This window comes from Cannabis sativa, chromosome 1 (assembly GCF_029168945.1).
Source record: "Cannabis sativa cultivar Pink pepper isolate KNU-18-1 chromosome 1, ASM2916894v1, whole genome shotgun sequence".
NCBI classification, from domain to species: Eukaryota; Viridiplantae; Streptophyta; class Magnoliopsida; order Rosales; family Cannabaceae; genus Cannabis; species Cannabis sativa.
In genome coordinates, this window is record NC_083601.1 from 9,953,581 (window position 1) to 9,976,770 (window position 23,190).

The following is a 23,190-nucleotide window of genomic DNA, read 5'->3' on the forward strand; positions in this document are numbered from 1 at the left end:
AATAATGCTTCGATTAGCGAGAGTCAAAGTAATCTTATTTATACAATCTTCTTGTTTCATATTGCAAATACTAGTCTAAGGTGTCATCAATTGATGAACAGCTAGATGTTGCATTTACAATATTTATCTTTCGAGATCTAACACTATTATGTTTGTCTAATGTTGACAATCCATTAGGGATTTATCCCATTAGAACAACAAACCAAGTTAGACCAACAATGAAGATTCGAAATTAAACTACAATTTAGTAACAGAAAATAACATGGTTCAATATAAATTCATACACAATTCAGAAATTATTAAACATATAGCAAGTAGGAATGACAAGTGAAAATACTAAAACATACAATCCTAAATAATTTCCAATGTCTTCAACAAACTGATATCAGTGTCCCGTTTAGGCGAGAGTCAGTGATACCATCCATTGAATAGAGTTGTCAGCTCATCTAAAATGATAAACATTCTAACAAATAACTACTTACCTATATATATGTCCAAACTTTATTTTTCAATGTAGAGTTGACTTCTTTCCAATTTTTATAGGACAACCCTATCGTCTGACGGTATCTAACACCTAAAGTCGATACTAGCTTAGAGAAGCTTTTACCGCAGTATTGTCCTTTGTCATTCACCTTGAGGGCCACTCTTTTGCCTTGATCCATCAACTTGGATATTTTATTCATTTGAGTAGCTCCTCGTGTAGGCATTGGCCTAGGACACTCTGTCTCTGGGTCTGAATCTGATTCCGAACCCGAGTTGGCCATATCTACACTATTAACAAATAACATTTAAAGTTAGTTATATATAATAAGTAATCTATACGAAATATTAAATGCATAAACAAACATTATGTATTCAGCATAAACAACCACAATATAAAGTAAGCTATATATCAAGTTACCAATTAGACATGTTTTGTTTTCTTTTTTTTTTGTTTATGTTTGCCTGGATCACAATTGACTCATATTCCATCATTGATATCGTTTCTAATGTATTTAGCATCGTCTTCATCAAAGTTACGATCAATTCCCATAACTTGCTCATGAATTGGTTGCCCAACAATGAAGTCATCATAACATAAGTCAGCATTCTCCTCATCCTCTTCATTCTCTAAGAATCTCTTTTCTGGTGTCAATAAAAAAACAGACCATTCATCATTAGCCAGATTAGAAATGTAAAAAACTTGAACTACTTGGCTAACCATGATGAATGGATCATTCTTGCTTCCTCTCTTACTTAAATCAACCAAAGCAAAACTAAGCTCGTCAGTTTTTACTCCAATATTGTTGTCAACCCAAGAACATTTAAAAAGTGCAATTCGAAATGCAAAATAATTGAGCTCCCATATTTCTTCAATGACCCCATAATACGTCATAGTACCTAAAACAAGGTTTCTATCTTTTGCACTTGCAAAATGCATGGTTTCTGCGACGATACGTATGCCACTATTTTGAACCTCTCGAGCATCATCTCTTGACTTTGTATGGAAACATTTACCCCTTACATGTATGAAACTGAATATCTCTTCTCTATGTGAAAAGGTTTGGCCTATAGCAAAGCAGAAAATGTGGCATGCAATCATTTCAAACAGGTTTAGCTATCTGAAACACTAATTTATTGCATGGCTAGCCTATTTGAATAGGCTTCAAATTAGAGATCGATTAACGAAGTTTGGAGTTATTATAGATAACATTAATTATCTTTTATGCGAAGAGGGGGCTGAACTCATCAACACTTTTTCTTTCAATGCACATATAATCAGAAGATTATTGAGGAAATTCTCAAATGGATTGGAATGGCAATGAATCAAAGGACTTTGGAGACTTGCTTGAAAAAGCATCAAAAGGAGGAAGATCTCTAAACTCAAGAGGGAGTTTCTTGTGGCTGCCTTGAATGCTATGGTCGCCATTTGGAACACTAGAGATACTTATCTTTGGGAGTAAAATTTTTTTACTACATATATTATAGTTCAAAAGATAAAGAGAGAAATTTGTTTCAAGTTTTCTCATTTTAAAAGAGAAAAGGCTAGTTTAGTGGATAGAAATTGGTTTGAAGCTTTGATGTCTTGTAATTGATTGTTATCTTATATCTGGTGCCCTATAATAAATGGTTTTTGGGCAATAAAATTTCTTCTTCATTTATCAACAAAAAAAAAAATGAAAAAAAAAAAGAGAAAATAGAATAGCTAATGTATAGGTAAAATAGGTAAAATAGAATTTTTGTGATGTATTTTAAAAGATAGAGTAAAGATTCTATTGAGAGTGCTCAAACAACATTAAAAAAATTAAAAACTAAATTAAAATAATTAAAAAAAAAGGTATTTCTAATACAATTTATAAATAATTATTTTCTGTACATATTTGTGGTTTGTGTTATAACTTCTAGGAAGTTATTATTTTGTTTGTATTATCTAAACATTTGTTTGTATGGTGTTGCTAATTAGCTCACAACAATAATGAGTTCTGACTCTGATTTCGAATAATAATAAAATAAAGACCTAATGTAATTAAGCAAAAAAGAAATAACATAGTTAGTGAATAGAGAAAATTGGGCAAGGTTGGCGAATGTTCGGATAGTTCATCTTCTTCTTCTTTTTTTTTAATGAATCAGGATAGTCATCTTTGTGGTCTTATAAAAATAAATTTATTTAAACCACTATATAAATTTTAGCAAGTTAATCATTTCATTATTATTATTATTATTTACAAATTGGTCTAACAATAAATAAATTGTAAATAAGTCATTGAACTTATTATTTTAGCAAACTGGTCTCTGAATTTTTAATTTCTTGAACTACTAAATAATGTTGGTTTTGTTTTGTATTAATTTCAAATATTTTTAATAATTTTTTAATTTAATTCTTTATTTACTTAACAAATTTTATATAAATATTAAAATTAATTTTATTTGTGTGTATTTTTTTTTTTTTTATGATATGCCAAATAAAAAAATTAAAAAGGGAGAAAAAATACATATATCTAATTTTTTTTTTCTATGACGATATTATCTTAATAAATTGTATTTTAAGATTTATTTTTAACATATGTATATGCTCGTTTTTTTTTTGCATATTTAAAAATATATATATAAATGAAATATATTTTAATTTTTTAATTAAATTAATTAAATATATATATACTTCAGAAAAAAAAAAAATATACCTTAATGTACACTATATTTTTAGAAAATTATTAATCATAAAAAAAATGTAAAATATGAAATATAAAAGGTCAACAAAAAGACTAATATCTAATAGTAACACTACAAAAAAAATTGGGTTTCTAACGAGGATGCCTATACCGAGGACATGTCATCTTTATTGCTTTTTTCGCATCAGCGGGAAAAATTCGCGTTTTTTTTTGTGTCAAGTTTCTGTATCGTGGACATGTCCTCGTTATAAGTTCTACCGAGGACATTTTTATTTCCTTTTACTTTTCAGCTTCTTTGTCTTCTCCAAACTCTCATAACTTGAAATCCCCATTTCAGACCAGAAAACTCTCGCCAGATAACCCAAAATTACACCTGGGAACCATCAAAATGTATCAAGATTTGAAACCCTATTATTGGTGGTATAGAGTGAAGAAAGATGTAGTGGATTACGTGACTAAATGTTTAATCTGTCAGCAAATCAAAGCTGAATATTAGAGGCCAGCAGGTTTACCGCAACCATTAGCCATTCTCGAGTGGAAGTGGGAGGATATTGCAATGGACTTTGTTGTTAGTTTGCCTAGAACCATGGGAATGTATGATTCAGTATGGGTCATAGTGGACTGTTTCACAAAGTCAGCTCATTTTCTACCGGTAGAGATTACCTATATAATGGATCAGTATGCAGAGTTGTATGTGAAAGAGATAGTTCGTCTCCATGGAGCTCCTAAATCCATTGTTTTAGACAGAGTATCAAAATTTACATCTGAATTCTGGATAAGTTTTTAGAGAGCTATGAGTACAAAACTGAAGTTCACTACAACTTTTCACCCTTAGACTGATGGACAATCAGAAAGAACCATTCAAATATTAAAAGACTTATTGCGAGCCTGTGTCATAGACTTTGAGGGTTCATGGAGTAAGTTCTTGCCTTTAATAGAATTCTCCTACAACAACAACTACCAAAGTATGATACAAATGACTTGGATTGGATTGGATTTGAGCTATTGTGCGGATTGGATTGGATGAACACCCCTATCTATATGTACATGACGTTTTTTGTGACTCTACTTTTTTTTTTTGACAAATTTGGGACTCTACTTAAGTATTATCTTATTTTTTATTTGATTAGAAATTTTTTTTATAATATTTATTAGAGTGAAAGAAATGAGACTCCATTACATCAAAGTAAAAAATAAAAAATAAAAGCTTATTTGGCCAAAATTAATATAATTCGGTTTGTCTAAATTAAATAATATTTTTATAAATTCTTTGTCAGTTACGTACCCAATGATATTAAGACCACATTTTTCTATTTTTTTTATTTTTTATTTTTATAATGAAAACCACATTCTTCTTAGTTGAATTTCCTATCTGAAAACAGAATGTGTTGTTCCCGTTTTTTTAGAATAAAAATCTTGTTTTGGCCTAAAATTTATTTAATCAGAAAATAAAGACTCTAGATAAATTATAACAGAAACTATATATATTTACGTAAGATATTTATAAATTGTAATAGAAGTACCTTTTAATTTAGTTTAAATTAATTTTTTTAATGTTCTTGTTATATAGTAGTTTTCAAAAAAAAAAAGTTAAAACTATATTTTTGATAAATTTTATTTTTGTATGTAACTGACACTACAAAAAACTGAGTTTCTAACGAGGACGCCTATACCGAGGACATGTCATCTTTATTGCTTTTTTCGCACCAGCGGGAAAAATTCGCGCTTTTTTTTGGTGTCAAGTTTCTGTGCCGTGGACATGTCCTCGTTATAAGCTCTACCGATGACATTTTTATTTCCTTTTACTTTTCAGCTTCTTTGTCTTTGATAAGCTTAAACCCTGTAGCACCCCAGGTTTGTTGCCTCGTGCTATGCCTATGCTTTGGTTACTTATCATCAAACTACGAATCTAAATCTGATAAGATAACTCCAAATGTTATTATTCTATTATATTTAAATGTTATTTTTGACTTAGTTTTTGTACTTAACGTAACAAGTCTCCAAATTGGTTAAAAAATTTGAATGATTGATTTTATTCTTATTATTTTGTTCTTTCTTACCCGTGAAAATAGTAACTACTTATAATTACTGATTTTATTCTTCTTTTTTTTCACTTGCTCATACCCACGAAAATAGTAACTACTAACTACTGATTTTTTTTCTTTTCTTTTTTCTCTTGCTCATATCTAAAAATACGGTAAATATTTTTATGTTAGGATATATTTTATTCGGAAGAAAAAGGAAGCATAGTCAGATTCCTATCATCATCTTCATCTAAAATTCTATTATATTTTTCTTCAAATATTGCTTGTTTTTGTTTCGGAAGATCATTAATTATATATATAACAGGCTCAGTGGTGGAGTAGAGTGTTCCAAAAACAATCATTAATTTTCATCATCAGGTATTTTTATACGTATACTTTTTTTTTTATATATTATTTTTTGTGACAAAATAAACTTTCGTGATTCATTAATCAATAATCAATTGATAGCTATCAAAATTAAGTTATTACTTTTATTTAGAAAAGTTAATTTTGTATTTATTCTGTTTCTCTTCTAATTATTTTAGGCAATAGAAAAAATTAAAGTGGCGAAGAACAAATCATCACAGGGCAGGTACGTGATGCTCGTATGATATAAAAAATATGTCCATAAGGTCCTTCTATACAGTATTGTGATGCATTGCGTTTCCTTTCACAGATTGGAATCATTTTTCAAGCCAGTTGCTAATTCAGCCGTACCAATTAAGCGAAAGGTATATTCTGATTAAGAATCTTATGTTTTTAATGCTTTACATTAGCATTTGCTACTAGTCATAGCTGGCTCAAACCTTTAAGATATGACCTAAATACTGCAGATTTGATCTTGTTTTATATCTCGATTATTTGCGTGCCTTAAAATTAAGTTTAAGAGAGAAATGGGATTCCAAAATTATTAGTTTTTGTTTGAAGAGAAAAATCTCAATATATATATTTTTTTTTTTGTAGAAGATCATATGAAAATGCTAATGGATTTGAATGAGATAGGTGATATGAATTTCGAGAAAAATGATAAGAAAGAAGATGAGGATGATGACATGATTGTGAGAACTGCCCAAATTCATGAGCCTCATCCAACTCCAACTCGGCCAACTCTAACTCATCATCTTTTTCCTTATTACCAACACCCTTCTTCTGAGGTTAATAATGAATACAATCATTACGGACCTATGCTTATGCAGCAGCAGCAGCGGCAGACATGGATTAATCAATTTATTAGCCAAAGTATTCCACCTTATGATCAATATTATCCACAACAACTAATGAATAATCCTCCGCTAGTACACCCAATAGCGAATCATTATCATCCCCAGAAGCCACGCATCCAGAGGAGAACTACAAACTCATCATCTGAACCCACTGCCAGTGAGAATAATAATGATGAAGATAATGATGGGATAGCAGCAGCCCCATATCCATGGGCCAAGAAGAAACCGGGGTTTATTCACAGCATGGAATATTTGGTGAACAATAAGATTGTGATGATCGGTGGAATGGTGAATTGCGACAAGTGTAAAAAGAGTTTTAAAATGGAGTTGGAGTTGATGTCTCACTATAATAGATTAAAGTCTTACATCGCCCAGGAGAAGGGTGTCATGAACGATCGAGCACCAGAAATTTGGCTCAACCCGATTCGTCCCAACTGCATTTACTGCCACAGTGATAAGACCACGCCTGTGGTTGCTTCCAAGGATGAGGAAATCAACTGGCTATTCTTGCTTTTGGGACAGTGGCTTGGCATTTGTACGCTTACTCATCTCAAGTTCTTTTGTATGTGTACTAAGAATCATCGAACTGGGGCTAAGGATCGAGTTCTTTATCTTACTTATCTAGATTTGTGCAAACAACTCACCCCTCTACCGCTTTTTGATCCTCGCATACGTTAATTTCGTAATGTACGTACGTACCACTCAATTACTCTATCTTTCTCGTTTGATTATTAATTTTGTAGTTCTTTTTATATGTCTCACACTTGTGCACATGATTACAGGGTGAAGAAGAAGTGGGAGATCAATTGGCTGTTCTTGCTTCTTGGACATTGGCTTGGGTGTCTTACGTTGAATCAACTCCTTGAGTAATTCTTTATCTTAATTATCTGGGTTTGTGTTAACTTGAATCTAAAATGCTTTATGATCCTTATTATTTTTTGGCATTTAGAACTCTGTGTTGTGTTCTTTTGTTTTTTTTATTCTCCGGTACTATGTGTTTAGTAGTACTACCGTGTTTATGTTTTACGCTTTATGTTAGTACTTATTAGTGTGTGTATGTGTTTAGTGGTACTACCGTGTTTATAATTATGTGTTATGTTTTATGTTATAGTAATTAGCAGTGTGTGTATGTGTTTAGTACTTATGTGTGTGTGTGTTTTTTTTGGAATTTATGTTGACAATGAAATCTATCTTTTGTTTGAATGGGGTTTGCTTTCATCGTGTGCATGGTAGTTGACAATGATGTTAATTAGCTTTTGCTGGCATATAGAATTATATTGACCTTGATGCATGTTTGATGGTATCAATATTTGTTATTTTCCAATTGAACCTAATTCAGTTTCGATTGTCATTTGTCATTTTATTAGTCTCATTGATACCCTAGCTATATAATTCACTTTTTTTCCATTATATTACGCTCGGAAAAGAGCTTAATTATTTGGCCAAAAAGTTAAGTTAAAACTAAATTAAAATAACGATCGAGCTAGGTGTATATATCTGTTACATAATGAGATAAATCCGTAACTAAAATTTTTTAAAATAATAAATAAATTTTAGCCCACAACAAAATATTCTGTGTTTGAATAATAGGATAATACATAATGAAATGTAATTAAGGAGAAAAGAAATAATCCTTCATTATTTTTTTTGCAAATTAATCCTTAAGGTGGTGTTTGGTTAAAAGTAATGAAAAAGAAAATAGAAAGGAAATAATTTTTATTCTATTTTTTTGTTTGGTTACATTTTAAAGTATTGGAATGAATGACCATTTCACATTTTGGTGGAATGACTATTCCATTTGAAAAAATTTAATAATTTTTTTATCAATTTTTTTTTATGCATTTTAAATTTTAATTCATTAAATTTCTATTTCAATTCTCATTCCCTTTCTATATTTTCATTCCTCCCAATCAAACGCCATCTAAATATTTAGTCTCTTGGCAATTTGAAGCCCTTACTATTAGATATTAGTCTTTTGTTGACCTTTTATATTTTATTTTATATTTTACATGTTTTCATGTCAATTTTAATAATTTTTTAGAAATATAGTGTACATTAATGTATATTTTTTCTCAAGTATATATATATATTTAATTAATTTAACTAAATATTTAATTAATTTATATATATTTAAATATGCAAAAAAATGAGCATATATATATGTTAAAAATACATCTTAAAATACAACTTGTTAAGATAATATTGTCAAAGAAAAAAAATTAGATATATGTATTTTTTCTCCCTTTTTAATTTTTTTATTTGGCATATCATAAAAAAATACATATAAATAAAATTAATTTTAATATTTATATAAAAATTTGTTAAGTAAATAAAAAAATTATTAAAAATATTTGAAATTAATACAAAACAAAACCAACATTATTTAGTAGTTCATGAAATCAAAAATTCAGAGACCAATTTGCTAAAATATAAAGTTCAAGAACTTATTTATCAAACTTATTTATTGTTAGACCAATTTGAAAAAAAAAAAATAATACTAATAAAAGGATTAACTTACGAAAATTTATATAGTGTTTAAATAAATTTATTTTTATAAGACCACAAAGATGGACTATCCTGGTTCATAAAATTAATAATAAAAAAAGAGGATGGACTATCCGAACATTCGACAACCCTGTCCAATTGTCTCTATTCACTAACTATGTTATTTCTTTTTTGCTTAATTACATTAGGTCTTATTTTATTATTCAAAAATAGAACTCATTCTTCTGTGATCTAATTAGCAACACCATACAAACAAATGTTTGGATAATACAAACAAAATAATGACATCCTAGAAGTTATAACACAAACCACAAATATGTAGATATTTATTTATAAATTATATTAGAAATACCTTTTTTTTATTATTATTATTTTAATTTAGTTTTAATTTTTTTAACGTTATTTGAGCACTCTCAATAATTTCTCTACTCTATCTTTTAAAATATATTACAAAACTCTATTTTATCTATTTTACCTACACATTAGCTATTCTATTTTCTCTTTTTTTTTTCATTTTTTTTTTGTTGATAAATGAAGAAGAAATTTTATTGCAAAAACCATTTATTATAGGGCACCAGATACAAGATAACAGTCAATTATAAGACATCAAAGCTTCAAACCAATTTCTATCCACTAAACTAGCTTTTTTTCTTTTAAAAATGAGAAAACTTGAAACAAATTTTTCTCTTTATCTTTTGAACTATAGTAATCCCAAAAATAAGTATCTCTAGTGTTCCAAATGGCATAGACCATAGCATTCAAGGCAGCCACAAGAAACTCCCTCTTGAGTTTAGAGATCTTCCTCCTTTTGATGCTCTTCAAGCACTCATTGCCATTCCAATCCATTTGAGAATTTCCTCAATAATCTTCTAATTATATGTGTGTTGAAAGAAAAGGTGTTGATGAGTTCATCCCCCTCTTCACATAAAAGATTATTAATGTTATCTATAATGACTCCAAACTTCGTTAATCGATCTCAAATTTGAAGCCTATTCAAATAGGCTAGAAATGCAAAGAAAAGGTGTTGATGAGTTCAGCCCCCTCTTCACATAAAAGATTATTAATGTTATCTATAATGACTCCAAACTTCTTTAATCGATCTCAAATTTGAAGCATATTCAAATAGGCTAGCCATGCAATAAATTAGTGTTTCAGATAGCTAAACCTATTCTAAATGATTGCATGCCACATTATCTGTTTTGCTATAGGCCAAACCTTTTCACATAGAGAAGAGATATTCAGTTTCATACATGTAAGGAGTAAACGTTTCCATTCAAAATACAAAGTCAAGAGATGATGCTCGAGAGGTTCAAAATAGTGGCATACGTATCGTCGCAGAAACCATGCATTTTGCAAGTGCAAAAGATAGAATCCCTATTTTAGGTACAATGACGTATTATGGGGTTATTGAAGAAATATGAGGGCTCAATTATTTTGCGTTCGAATTTCACTTTTTAAAAGTTCTTGGGTTGACAACAATGTTGGAGTAAAAAATGACGAGCTTGGTTTTACTTTGGTTGATTTAAGTAAGAGAGGAAGCAAGAATGATCCATTCATCCTGGCTAGCCAAGGAGTTCAAGTTTTTTACATTTCTAATCCGACTAATGATAAATGGTCTGTTGTTTTATCGACACCAAAAAGGAGGTTCTTAGAGAATGAAGAGGATGAGGAGAATGCTGAATTATGTTATGATGACTTCATTGTTGGGCAACCAATTCATGAGCAAGTTATGGGAATTGATCGTAACCTTGAGGAAGACGATATTGAATACATTAGAAACGATATCAATGAGGGAATATGGGTCAATTGTGATTCATGCAAACATAAACAAAAAAAAATGTGTCTAATTGGTAACTTGATATATAGCTTACTTTATATTGTGTTTGTTTATGCTGAATACAAAATGTTTGTTTATGCATTTAACATTTCGTATAGATTACTTGTTATATATAGCTAACTTTAAATTTTGTTTGTTAATGGTGTAGATATGGCCAACTCGGGTTCAGGATCATATTCAAACCTAGTGGCAGAGTGTTAGGTCGATGCCTACACGAGGAGCTACTCAAATGAATGAAATATCCAAGTTGATGGATCAAGGAAAAAGAGTGGCCCTCGAGGTGAATGACAAAGGACAATAGTGTGGCAAAAGCTACTCCAAGCTAGTATCGACTTTAGGAGTTGGATGCTGTCAGACGATAGGGTTGTCCTATAAAAATAGGAAAGAAGTCAACCCTACACTGAAAAATAAAGTTTGGACAGATATACAGGTAAGCAGTTATTTGTTAGAATTTTGATTTATTTTTGATTAATTCAGATGTTAACTCTAATCGTGTTTGTTTTTCTTCAAACTAGACGGGTTTTACAGTGCCGGATTCCTTCAAACATGATTGTCTGATCCTTGCTGCGAAGTTAATGAAAGAATTCAAGAATAGGATGACAAAAGACGTTATAATGCACGCAATTGAAGAGAAGGATGTGCAACGACTGACTCAAGTCCTTGAAAAGAATCCCGAAATCGACCTTACTGATTGGTTGAAATTTGTTGAAAGTCGACTAACTCCTGAATTTCAGGTACGCTAATTATATTTGTACTAAGATAAACTCTTAAATACAAGTACATGTATCTAATAATTTTTTTTGGCATTGTAGGAATTGAGTAAGGTGCAAAGGGAACGTTCGTCAAAAATTCAATCTAGACATCGAAGTGGTCGGAGTGGAGTGGTGAACATACGGGAAGATGTGGTAACTAATGCTTGAATTCTAATAATGTGCTTTAAAATGTAATTTGTACTAATTTAATTTTTATAAAATAATGTAGAAAAATGATCTCGACGTTCAAGATCCCCCACGCCACCGTGTTTGGATCAAATCTCGTACCAAGAGAACTAAAATTTGTCACTGATTATGACAAGAAAATTGCTGAGAAGATAGTAAGTATATATTAATCCTTAATTGAGTTCTACTAATGAGTTAGTATATATAATTCATATACTAATTGCTTGAATATATGCGTGCATTAGGCTCAATTAGAGGAGCAGTTTACTCAGGGACAAATTCAAGTCTAGGGCCAAAACGATATCCTGACGCAGGCGCTCGGGACACCAGAGCATCTTAGACGTGTCAGGGCTCCTGGGTATGCTAGTGCTTGAAATGTTGTTTCTTTAGTTATAAAAAAAATCGTAGTTAATTTGCATTTTTATGATTTGTAATTTCCTGACTACGGAATCTAAACTATTCGGCAGAAAGAAAAGGGAAGTGTCTGATGTTGTGGCTTGACAACAGAAGGAGATTAAAAAAATTAAAAGCCAAACTCCAATCCCTTAAACAGAAGAAAAAACATTGCCGAACAAGAGGAAGAAGGAGAGGTGGCTGGTGAGGCGTATGTTCCACAACAGTACGCTCGTGAGGATGAGGGTCCACCACAAACCTATGCTGAGGAGTTTGTTTCACTCAACAAGCCAGCTCTCCTGTACAATTTCGATGACCATTCGACCTTTGATCAACAAGTATATCTCTGCTCTGACAATATCGACAACATTGTGGCCCGAGCGTATCTGTACGAGCATATTGGTAAAATCATTGTTCACTGCACGTACTACGATGATTCACATGCCCAGGTTCTGATTTCATAAATGCTGCAAGAGGATGTTGAAATCCCAATCTCAATTGAAGGGTGCAGATTGTTAGGGAAGTACCAAATATTCCTTCCTTGGCCTAAACACTTAATTGTAACACCCAAGGTAACTTCTTTTATAGATTAATTATTAGTGATTAGTGGAGTTTGAATATCTTCAATATTGCGAATATATGTGCTGTGAAGGGATGGATGAATAAACTACTATTATATCTGTGTTATTTGTCATTATATAGACATGTTTAAAATTTTGGGGGGCATTCAATTACAGCCGTTATGGTGCCAAAATTTTGGTAGATTTTGGATCAAATTTGATATATTATGTTGTGTTTTGTTTAGGGTCCACTCGCTCAACCGCCTTCAAGACGTGATGCGTCGAAGGGGAAAACTCCCATGCTTTCTCCACAAGGCAGTCATAATCAAGAAGATGAATTATTCTCGCAAAAGGTCATGGACAAGATCCCTAAATCGCTAAAATGGATGGTTGTTGAATTTCTGAACCTCAAAGATAAACGTGATATAATCACAATTCCTGTACCCCAAGGATTGATAGCACCGCATACCCAGATCACGTTATCTGGAGAGGATTTGCAGCAGGTTGCATTGTGTGACTTGATCAGCAACCAGGGAATGCTGTTTGGAATGATGTATACTCTTCTTTAATCTAATTAACCTTATATATCAAATTCTAGTCAAATTATTATTATAAGACACTAATACTTAACAATTTTTTTGACAGGCACATATGGGAGAGCATCAACGGTTTGAGAAAGTTTTTCAAATTTTACGACCCAGAGCTTCTCGTAGTGAGTGGTAGCAACGATGAAGAGAAGAGTCAGTCTTTTGACAATGCGGCAAGACGATTGGCTGCTTGGTTATCATCGATGAATAACAACCACCAAATGTTCTTTATTCCTTAGAATATCAGGTAAACACTATTTAATTATTTAGTGCTAATTGTTCATTTCTATATTATGACTTCAAATTATTTTTATACTATCTTACTTATATCCCAATATAATTTTCTAGTGCGCATTGTGTAAAGACCGCTTAGCTTTAATTTGGAAATTAGCAGATAATTAGGACTTTATTATGAAAATTATTTATTAATATGGAATTAATTATTTAGGATGATTTATTTGAATTCAGAATGCATTTTTATGTCACATATAGAAATTTCATAATTTTGCATATTTTGTGCCCGGCAACTTTGGAATGTGGCGTATGGCTATTAGAATCACATCTTAGTATTTTTAGTAGCGGGAAAATAGTTTAGACATTGGAAATGTCGGAAATAGTCGGGATCTTAGAATTTTCCAAAAATACCCTTTAGTGTCCTTTTATGCCTTTTAGTATGGGAGGGGCAAAATGGTCATTTTGCCCCATTAGCTTTTGTCTTTAGTGGATTAATCTTTTATGTTCAATCTGATTGTTTATGCTTTATTTTGGCTGAAGCAATTTAATAAAACAAGGAAAATCATTTCATTTACTCATTTTTACAAAATTAAGGAAAAAGTTCGTCTCTCTCTCTCTTTCAACTCTCTCTCTTTTCAAATCCCTTAGACCAGCTAGGATTCTGAAATTTGTTGCTCAATCTTGTGAAATTATAGCAGCTCTAAGTGAATTCAAGCTAAGGTAAACTTCTAGACAACTTTTCCTTTGTTTTTCTTGAATTTCAAGTTATGAAATTATGCATGTTTTGAGAGATTGAGTTCTATAGTTGTTGTTGATGTTTGATTTAGGTTTCTGCAGTTAAGATATGTTAGAATATGTTGTTTTAAGCATGAATTGGTAGTTGTTTGAAGGTTTAGCCAAGTTTTGAGTTTTAGAACTCAAACCTGGAGCTTTAATGGTAAAATTCAAATCTGAGCTTTGATTGTTGTTATGTTGCTTGGAATATGTTTATTGAAGTGTAAGATGCTGGTCTGGAAAGTTTGGTTGAGTTTGGAAACAATTTGGTTAGGGTATGAATTTTTTTTGGTTTTCTGGGTAAAACCGGTTAACCGGTTCGGTTTTACAATGCTTGTAAAACTGGTTAACCAGATTTTGCAGCAGGGGGGAAACTGGTTTTTTCGCTTGTCGTTTCGTGCCAGTTTCAGGTTTCTAGTTGGTTGATTCCCTGCTAGTTTGGGATATTACCATATTAAGTTGCAGTAGATAGGGTTTTGGTTTTAAACCTTAGTCCCAGTTGTAATTTAGCGAGTCACTTATGCGTGTTGTTATCGATGTGATTTAGGAGCCTATAATTCGTCGAGCAGTTGTTCCACTTAGGTTGACCGGCACACTTGAATTCGGAATTGAGGTAAGATTAGTATAATGTTATGCATATGTTTATACATGTTTAGCGTACATGTTAGTTGCCGTCAGAATAACATATCAGGGTATCGGTGAAGTGTACATAGAGTTGCACCAAGATACCAATAGATATATGCTAGGCAAATCTATAGCCATCAGATTAGCATATCAAGGCAACAGTGAGGTGTACATAGAGTTGCACCGAGATGCCATCAGATATATGCTAGGCTATCAAATAGTATGAGTTATCTTCTACCACATCAATACGACTAGAGTACTGAGTATAGGATGGATTCGCAGTTAGTCATACTTTGTCGTGAACGTTCCTGACTCAGTTAGGGTTATGGTTGGGTGTATGGGCGCTTGATTATAACCCGAGATATTAGTATGTTTTATGTTATACTTTTCTTACTGAGTCTGTTGACTCACAGTGCTATGTTTATGTGTAGGCAAGGCTAAAGTTGAGGAGCCGTGAGTACGAGCAGATACATGTCGGGGTGGTTAGGCCTGGAGCGTACGATCTTTGCGACATCAAGGCTTTTGTTGTATAGTCGCTGGGCGACAAGCTTTTGTTTATGTGTATAGAAAACTTTTAAAAAGTATTTTGTAAACGGGATCCCGGAATTTTATATATGTAATACTTTAAGTTTTTAATTAAATAAGCAAATTTTAATTAATCACGTTTTTCATTAACCTTGTTGATTAGCAACGAGCTGCACAGTATGTTTAAAATTACGTTAACACGCCTATGCTAGTTAGGGTGTTACACATTGGATGCTAGAGGTCATTACGCTAAAGAAAATTATCCATTTAGACGCTATACGTGACCACCAAGTTCCCGAACAAATTGCTCAAATGTTAATTTACAAATTTTAATTAACTAATGAATTGAAATGTTAATATAATTTTTTAAACAGAGCATACGGATATATAGGGGCAACACATGAGTATCTTGGCCCGTGGCAAGGAATTTCACTAGAAAATTATCCAAGACAACCTAAAAACTAAAAATATGGTTTTTATGTTTTGAAATACATGACTGACATCGTCGCACATGCAAACCCCAACCGTTACATACAAGATCAAAAAGCTGCAAATTTTAATTATTGATTATGGTATTTATTATAATAACAAACAACATATATAAACTAATATAAATTTTTACTTTTTTTAACAGTTTGGAGATAAGCGATAATACAATTCAAAAACTGAACTGTTACCAATACATCGACAGTAGATAGAATGGTTGATGGCGGTGATTCACAATGACGATTGATGCTGAAAGGCCCAAGAATTTTTCTTCCATATTATTTTTTTAGGTTAACTTGTAGTTAGATTTATTAACTTGTTAATACTTGGACTAATTTTACAATATTTGTGTAATATTTAGTTACTTCTATGAAATGAAATTAGGTATTTTGGCCAATTCTAAAATTAATTTAAATAATATTTAATTTACCTTTTAAAAAAATAAATATTTAATTTAAATTTAAATTAAATAAAATAATATATAAATTAATTAATATATAATTTAAATAAAATTAAAAAATAGAAATTCGGGTATATGTGGTGTCAGTTCTTACGCCATATATAGCGTCGGTTATTAGCTAGGAACTGACGCCATATATACCCATATGGTGTCGGTTCCTAGCTAATAACTGACGCCATAGGAGTATATATGGCGTCGATTAAATTAAACTCTACAACGTTGCCTTGATCAGTGTCGGTAGTGAATTTCACCAAAATTAACGCTGAAAGCCCTTAAAAACCGCCTTTAAAAATAATTTATGTAGTAGTACTGAATATAATATATAACTATATTTTTACGATTCATAATATAAAATTATATTTTGTAAAATTATAATTTATAAAATTATATGTTTCAATAATTAATAATATATTGGTACTACGTATGGCGCTTTAATATATTTTTTGAAACATATATTTATATTTAATCGACGCATCATAGGATGATTGTGTTCTAGGAATTAATATAATATAAATATATGTTTCAAAAAAATATATTAAAGCGCCATACGTAGTACTAATATATTATTAATTTATTGAAACATATAATTTTATAAATTACAATTTTATAAAATATAATTATATATTATGAATCGTAAAAATATAGTTATATATTATATTCAGCACTACTACATAAATTACTTTTAAAGGCAATTTTTTAGGACTTTTAGCGTCAGTTTTGGTAAAATTCACTACCGACGCTGATCAAGGCAATATTGTAGAGTTTAATTTAACCGACGCCATATATACTTCTATGGCGTCGTTTATTAGCTAGGAACCGACACCATATGGGTATATATGGCGTCAGTTCTTAGCTAATAACCGACGTTACATATGGCATAGGAACCGACACCATATATACCTGAATTTTTATTTTTTTAATTTTATTTAATTTATTTAAATTATATATTTATTAATTTATATATTATTTTATTTAATTTAAATTTAAATTACATATTTATTTTTTAAAAGGTAAATTAAATATTATTTAAATTAATTTTAGAATTGGCCAAAATACTTAATTTCATTTCATAGAAGTAACTAAATATTACACAAATATTGTAAAATTAGTCCAAGTATTAACAAGTTAATAAATCTAACTACAAGTTAACCTAAAAAAATAATATGGAAGAAAAATTCTTGGGCCTTTCAACATCAATCGTCATCGTGAATTACCGCCATCAACCGTTCTATCCACTGTCGATGTATTGGTAACAATTCAGTTTTTGAATTGTATTGTCGCTTATCTCCAAACTGTTAAAAAAAGTAAAAAATTTTATTAGTTTATATATATTATTTGTTATTATAATAAATACCATAATCAATAATTATAATTTGCAGCTTTTTGATCTTGTATGTAACGGTTGGGGTTTGCATGTGCGACGATGTCAGTCATGTATTTCAAAACATAAAAATCATATTCTTGGTTTTTAGGTTGTCTTGGATAATTTTCTAGTGAAATTTCTTGCCACGGGGCAAGATACTCATCTGTTACCCCTATATATCTGTATGCTCTGTTTGAAAAATTATAATAGCATTTCAATTTATTAGTTAATTAAAATTTGTAAATTAACATTTGAGTAATTTGTTCGGAAACTTGGTGGTCACGTATAGGGTCCAAATAGACAATTTTATTTGGCTTAATGACCTCTAGCATCCAATGTGTAACACGCTAACTAGCATAAGCGTGTTAATGTAATTTTAAACATACTGTGCAGCTCGTTGCTAATCAACAAGGTTAATGAAAAACGTGATTAATTAAAATTTGCTTATTTAATTAAAAACTTAAAGTATTACATATATAAAATTTCGGGATCCCGTTTACAAAACACTTTTTAAAAGTTTGCTATACACATAAACAAAAGCTTGTCGCCCAGCGACTATACAACAAAAGCCTTGATGTCCCAAAGATCGTACGCTCCAGGCCTAACCGCCCCGACATGTATCTGCTCGTACTCACGGCTCCTCAACTTTAGCCTTGCCCTTACCTACACATAAACATAGCACTGTGAGTCAACAGACTCAGTAAGAAAAGCATAACATAAAACATACTAATATCTCGGGTTATAATCAAGCGCCCATACACCCAACCATAACCCTAACTGAGTCAGGAACGTTCACGACAAAGTATGACTAACTGCGAATCCATCCTATACTCAGTACTCTAGCCGTATTGATGTGGTAGAAGATAACTCATACTATTTGATAGCCTAGCATATATCTGATGGCATCTCGGTGCAACTCTATGTACACCTCACTGTTGCCCTAATATGCTAATCTGATGGCTATAGATTTGCCTAACATATATCTATTGGTATCTTGGTGCAACTCTATGTACACTTCACCGATACCCTGATATGTTATTCTGACGGCAACTAACATGTACGGTAAACATGTATAAACATATGCATAACATTATACTAATCTTACCTCAATTTCGAATTCAAGTGTGCCGGTCAACCTAAGTGGAACAACTGCTCGACGAATTATAGGCTCCTAAATCACATCGATAACAACACGCATAAGTGACTCGCTAAATTACAACTGGGACTAAGGTTTAAAACCAAAACCCTATCTACTGCAACTTAGTATGGTAATATCCCAAACTAGCAGGGAATCAACCAACTAGAAACCTGAAACTGGCACGAAACGACAAGCGAAAAAACCAGTTTCCCCCCTGCTGCAAAATCTGGGTAACCGGTTTTACAAGCATTGTAAAACCGAACCGGTTAACCGGTTTTACCCAGAAAACCAACAAAAATTCATACCCTAACCAAATCGTTTCCAAACTCAACCAAACTTTCCAGACCAGCATCTTACACCCCAATAAACATATTCCAAGCAACAAAACAACAATCAAAGCTCAAATTTGAATTTTACCATTAAAGCTCCAAGTTTGAGTTCTAAAACTCAAAACTTAGCTAAGCCTTCAAACAACTACCAATTCATGCTTAAAACAACATATTCTAACATATCTTAACTGCAGAAACCTAAATCAAACATCAACAACAACTATAGAACTCAATCTCTCAAAACATGCATAATTTCATAACTTGAAATTCAAGAAAAACAAAGGAAAAGTTGTCTAGAAGTTTACCTTAGCTTGAATTCACTTAGAGCTGCTATAATTTCACAAGATTGAGCAACAAATTTCAGAATCCTAGCTGGTCTAAGGGATTTGAAAAGAGAGAGAGTTGAAAGAGAGAGAGAGAGAGAGAGAGAGAGAGAGAGAGAGAGAGAGAGAGAGAGAGAGAGAGAGAGAGAGAGAGAGAGAGAGACGAACTTTTTCCTTAATTTTGTAAAAATGAGTAAATGAAATGATTTTCCTTGTTTTATTAAATTGCTTCAGCCAAAATAAAGCATAAACAATCAGATTAAACATAAAAGATTAATCCACTAAAGACAAAAAGTTAATGGGACAAAATGACCATTTTGCCCTTCCCATACTAAAAGGCATAAAAGGACACTAAAGGGTATTTTTGGAAAATTCTAAGATCCCGACTATTTCCGACATTTCCAATGTCTAAACTATTTTCCCGCTACTAAAAATACTAAGATGTGATTCTAATAGCCATACGCCACATTCCAAAGTTGCCGAGCACAAAATATGCAAAATTATGAAATTTCTATATGTGACATAAAAATGTATTCTGAATTCAAATAAATCATCCCAAATAATTAATTCCATATTAATAAATAATTTTCATAATAAAGTCCTAATTATCTGCTAATTTCCAAATTAAAGCTAAGCGGTCTTTACACAATGCGCACTAGAAAATTATATTGGGATATAAGTAAGATAGTATAAAAATAATTTGAAGTCATAATATAGAAATGAACAATTAGCACTAAATAATTAAATAGTGTTTACCTGATATTCTAAGGAATAAAGAACATTTGGTGGTTGTTATTCATCGATGATAACCAAGCAGCCAATCGTCTTGCCGCATTGTCAAAAGACTGACTCTTCTCTTCATCGTTGCTACCACTCACTACGAGAAGCTCTGGGTCGTAAAACTTGAAAAACTTTCTCAAACTGTTGATGCTCTCCCATATGCGCCTGTCAAAAAAATTGTTAAGTATTAGTGTCTTATTATAATAATTTGACTAGAATTTTGTATATAAGGTTATTAGATTAAAGAAGAGTATACATAATTCCAAACAGCATTCCCTGGTTGCTGATCAAGTCACACAATGCAACCTGCTGCAAATCCTCTCCAGATAACGTGATCTGGGTATGCGGTGCTATCAATCCTCGGGGTACAAGAATTGTGATTATATCACATTTATCTTTGAGGTTCAGAAATTCAACAACGTACCATCTATTTTAGCAATTTAGGGATCTTGTCCATGACCTTTTGCGAGAATAATTCATCTTCTTGATTATGACCGCCTTGTGGAGAAAGCATGGGAGCTTTCCCCTTTGACGCATCACGTCTTGAAGGCGGTTGAGCGAGTGGACCCTAAACAAAACACAACATAATATATCAAATTTGATCCAAATTCTACCAAAATTTCTGCAGCATAACGGCAGTAATTGAATGCCCCCAAAAATTTTAAACATGTCTATATAATGACAAATAACACAGATATAATAGTAGTTTATTCATCCATCCCTCCACAGCACATATATTTGCAATATTATTCAAACTCCACTAATTACTAATAAATAATTTATAAGAGAAGTTACCTTGGGTGTTACAATTAAGTGTTTAGGCCAAGGAAGGAATATTTGGTACTTCCCTAACATATCTGCACCCTTCAATTGAGATTAGGATTTCAACATCCTCTTGCAGCATTTCTGAAATCAGAACCTGGGCATGTGAATCATCGTAGTACGTGCAGTGAACAGTGATTTTACCAAAATGCTCGTACAGATTCGCTCGGGCCACAATGTTGTCGATATTGTTAGAGCAAAGATATACTTGTTGATCAAAGGCCGAATGGTCATCGAAATTGTACCGGAGAGCTGGCTTGTTGAGGGAAACAAACTCCTCAGCATAGGTTTGTGGTGGACCCTCATCCTCACGAGCGTACTGTTGTGGAACATACGTCTCACCAGCCACCTCTCCTTCTTCCTCTTGTTCGGCAGTGTTTTTCTTCTGTTTAAGGGATTGGAGTTTGGCTTTTAATTTTTTTAATCTCCTTCTGTTGTCGAGCCACAACATCAGACACTTCCCTTTTCTTTCTGCCGAATAGTTTAGATGCCCTAGTGAGGAAATTGCAAATCATAAAAATGCAAATTAACTACTATTTTTTTTATAACTAAAGAAACAACATTTCAAGTACTAGCATACCCAGCAGCCTTGACACGTTCAGGATGCTCTGGTGTCCCGAGCACCTGCATCAGGATATTGTTTTGACCCTAGACTTGAATTTTTCCCTGAGTAAACTGCTCCTCTAATTGAGTCTAATGCACGCAAATATTCAAGCAATTAGTATATGAATTATATACACTAACTCATTAGTAGAACTCAATTAAGGATTAATATATACTTACTATCTTCTCAACAATTTCCTTGTCGTAATCATTGACAAATTTTAGTTCTCTTGGTCCGAGATTTGATCCAAACACGGTGGCGTGGGGGATCTTGAACGCCGAGATCATTTTTCTACATTATTTTATAACAATTAAATTAGTGCAAATTACATTTTAAAGCACATTATTAGAATTCAAGCATTACTTACCACATCTTCCCGTACGTTTACCATTCCACTCCGACAACTTCAATGTCTAGATTGAATTTTTGACGAACGTTCCCTTTGCGCCTTACTCAATTCCTACAATGCCAAAAAAATTATTAGATACATGTACTTGTATTTAAGAGTTTATCTTAGTAGAAATATAATTAGTGTACCTAAAATTCAGGAGTTAGTCGACTTTCAACAAATTTCAACCAATCAGTAAGGTCGATTTCGGGATGCTTTTCAGGGACTTGTTTCAGTCGTTGCACATCCTTCTCTTCAATTGCGGGCATTATAACGTCTTTTGTCATCCTATTCTTGAAGTCTTTCATTAACTTCCCAGCAAGGATCAAACAATCATGTTTGAAGGAATCCGGCACTGTAAAACCTGTCTAGTTTGAAGGAAAACAAACACGATTAAAGTTAACATCTGAATTAATGAAAAATAAATCAAAATTCTAACAAATAACAGCGTACCTGTATATCTGTCCAAACTTTATTTTTTAGTGTAGGGTTGACTTCTTTCCAATTTTTATAGGACAACCCTATCGTCTGACAGCATCCAACTCCTAAAGTCGATACTAGCTTGGAGTAGCTTTTGCCACAGTATTGTCCTTTGTCATTCACCTCGAGGGCCACTCTTTTGCCTTGATCCATCAACTTGGATACTTCATTCATTTGAGTAGCTCCTCGTGTAGGCGTCGACCTAACACTCTGCCTCTGGGACTGAATCTGATCCTAAACCCGAGTTGGCCATATCTACACCATTAACAAACAAAATTTAAAGTTAGCTATATATAACAAGTAATCTATACGAAATATTAAATGCATAAACAAATATTTTGTATTCAGCATAAACAAACACGTAAGCTATATATCAAGTTACCAATTAGACACATTTTCTTTTCTTTTTTTGTTTATGTTTGCATGAATCACAATTAACCCATATTCCCTCATTGATATCGTTTCTAATGTATTCAACATCGTCTTCCTCAAGGTTACGATCAATTCCCATAACTTTCTCATGAATTGGTTGCCCAACAATGAAGTCATCATAACATAAGTCAACATTCTCCTCATCCTCTTCATTCTCTAAGAACCTCCTTTTTGGTGTCGATAAAACAACAGACCATTTATCATTAGCCGGA

At 32.0% G+C, this 23,190-nt stretch overlaps 1 protein-coding gene and 1 long non-coding RNA gene across 6 annotated transcripts; one reads left to right on the forward strand and one right to left on the reverse strand.

Moving 5' to 3' along the window:
* Positions 1 to 5,379: 5,379 nt before the first annotated feature.
* LOC115703817 (uncharacterized) lies at positions 5,380 to 15,507 on the forward strand. 5 transcript variants are annotated; one of them, XR_009684293.1, is made up of 13 exons: positions 5,380 to 5,551; positions 5,719 to 5,765; positions 5,850 to 5,904; positions 6,137 to 7,087; positions 7,179 to 7,262; positions 10,887 to 11,168; positions 11,254 to 11,472; positions 11,551 to 11,643; positions 11,720 to 11,831; positions 11,922 to 12,034; positions 12,144 to 12,641; positions 12,875 to 13,463; positions 15,280 to 15,507. XR_009684293.1 is itself a non-coding variant. In XM_061103601.1 (5 exons), exon 4 carries the CDS (start codon positions 6,145 to 6,147, stop codon positions 7,072 to 7,074), a length of 930 nt encoding a protein of 309 aa, XP_060959584.1. In that variant the 5' UTR covers positions 5,381 to 5,551; positions 5,719 to 5,765; positions 5,850 to 5,904; positions 6,137 to 6,144; the 3' UTR covers positions 7,075 to 7,087; positions 7,179 to 7,599. The 5 variants fall into 5 exon arrangements, 2 of the variants coding, with proteins under 2 accessions (XP_060959584.1, XP_060959572.1); XR_009684294.1 differs by having other exon boundaries at positions 5,381 to 5,551; positions 6,140 to 7,083; XR_009684291.1 differs by having other exon boundaries at positions 5,382 to 5,551; positions 6,137 to 7,083.
* Positions 15,508 to 18,096: 2,589 nt separating this feature from the next.
* Positions 18,097 to 21,541, reverse strand: LOC115703627 (uncharacterized). Its single transcript, XR_009688857.1, has 3 exons — positions 21,048 to 21,541; positions 20,229 to 20,820; positions 18,097 to 18,345 (listed from the first exon to the last, which is right to left on the reverse strand). It is a non-coding gene; the product is annotated as an uncharacterized LOC115703627 (long non-coding RNA).
* Positions 21,542 to 23,190: the final 1,649 nt, after the last annotated feature.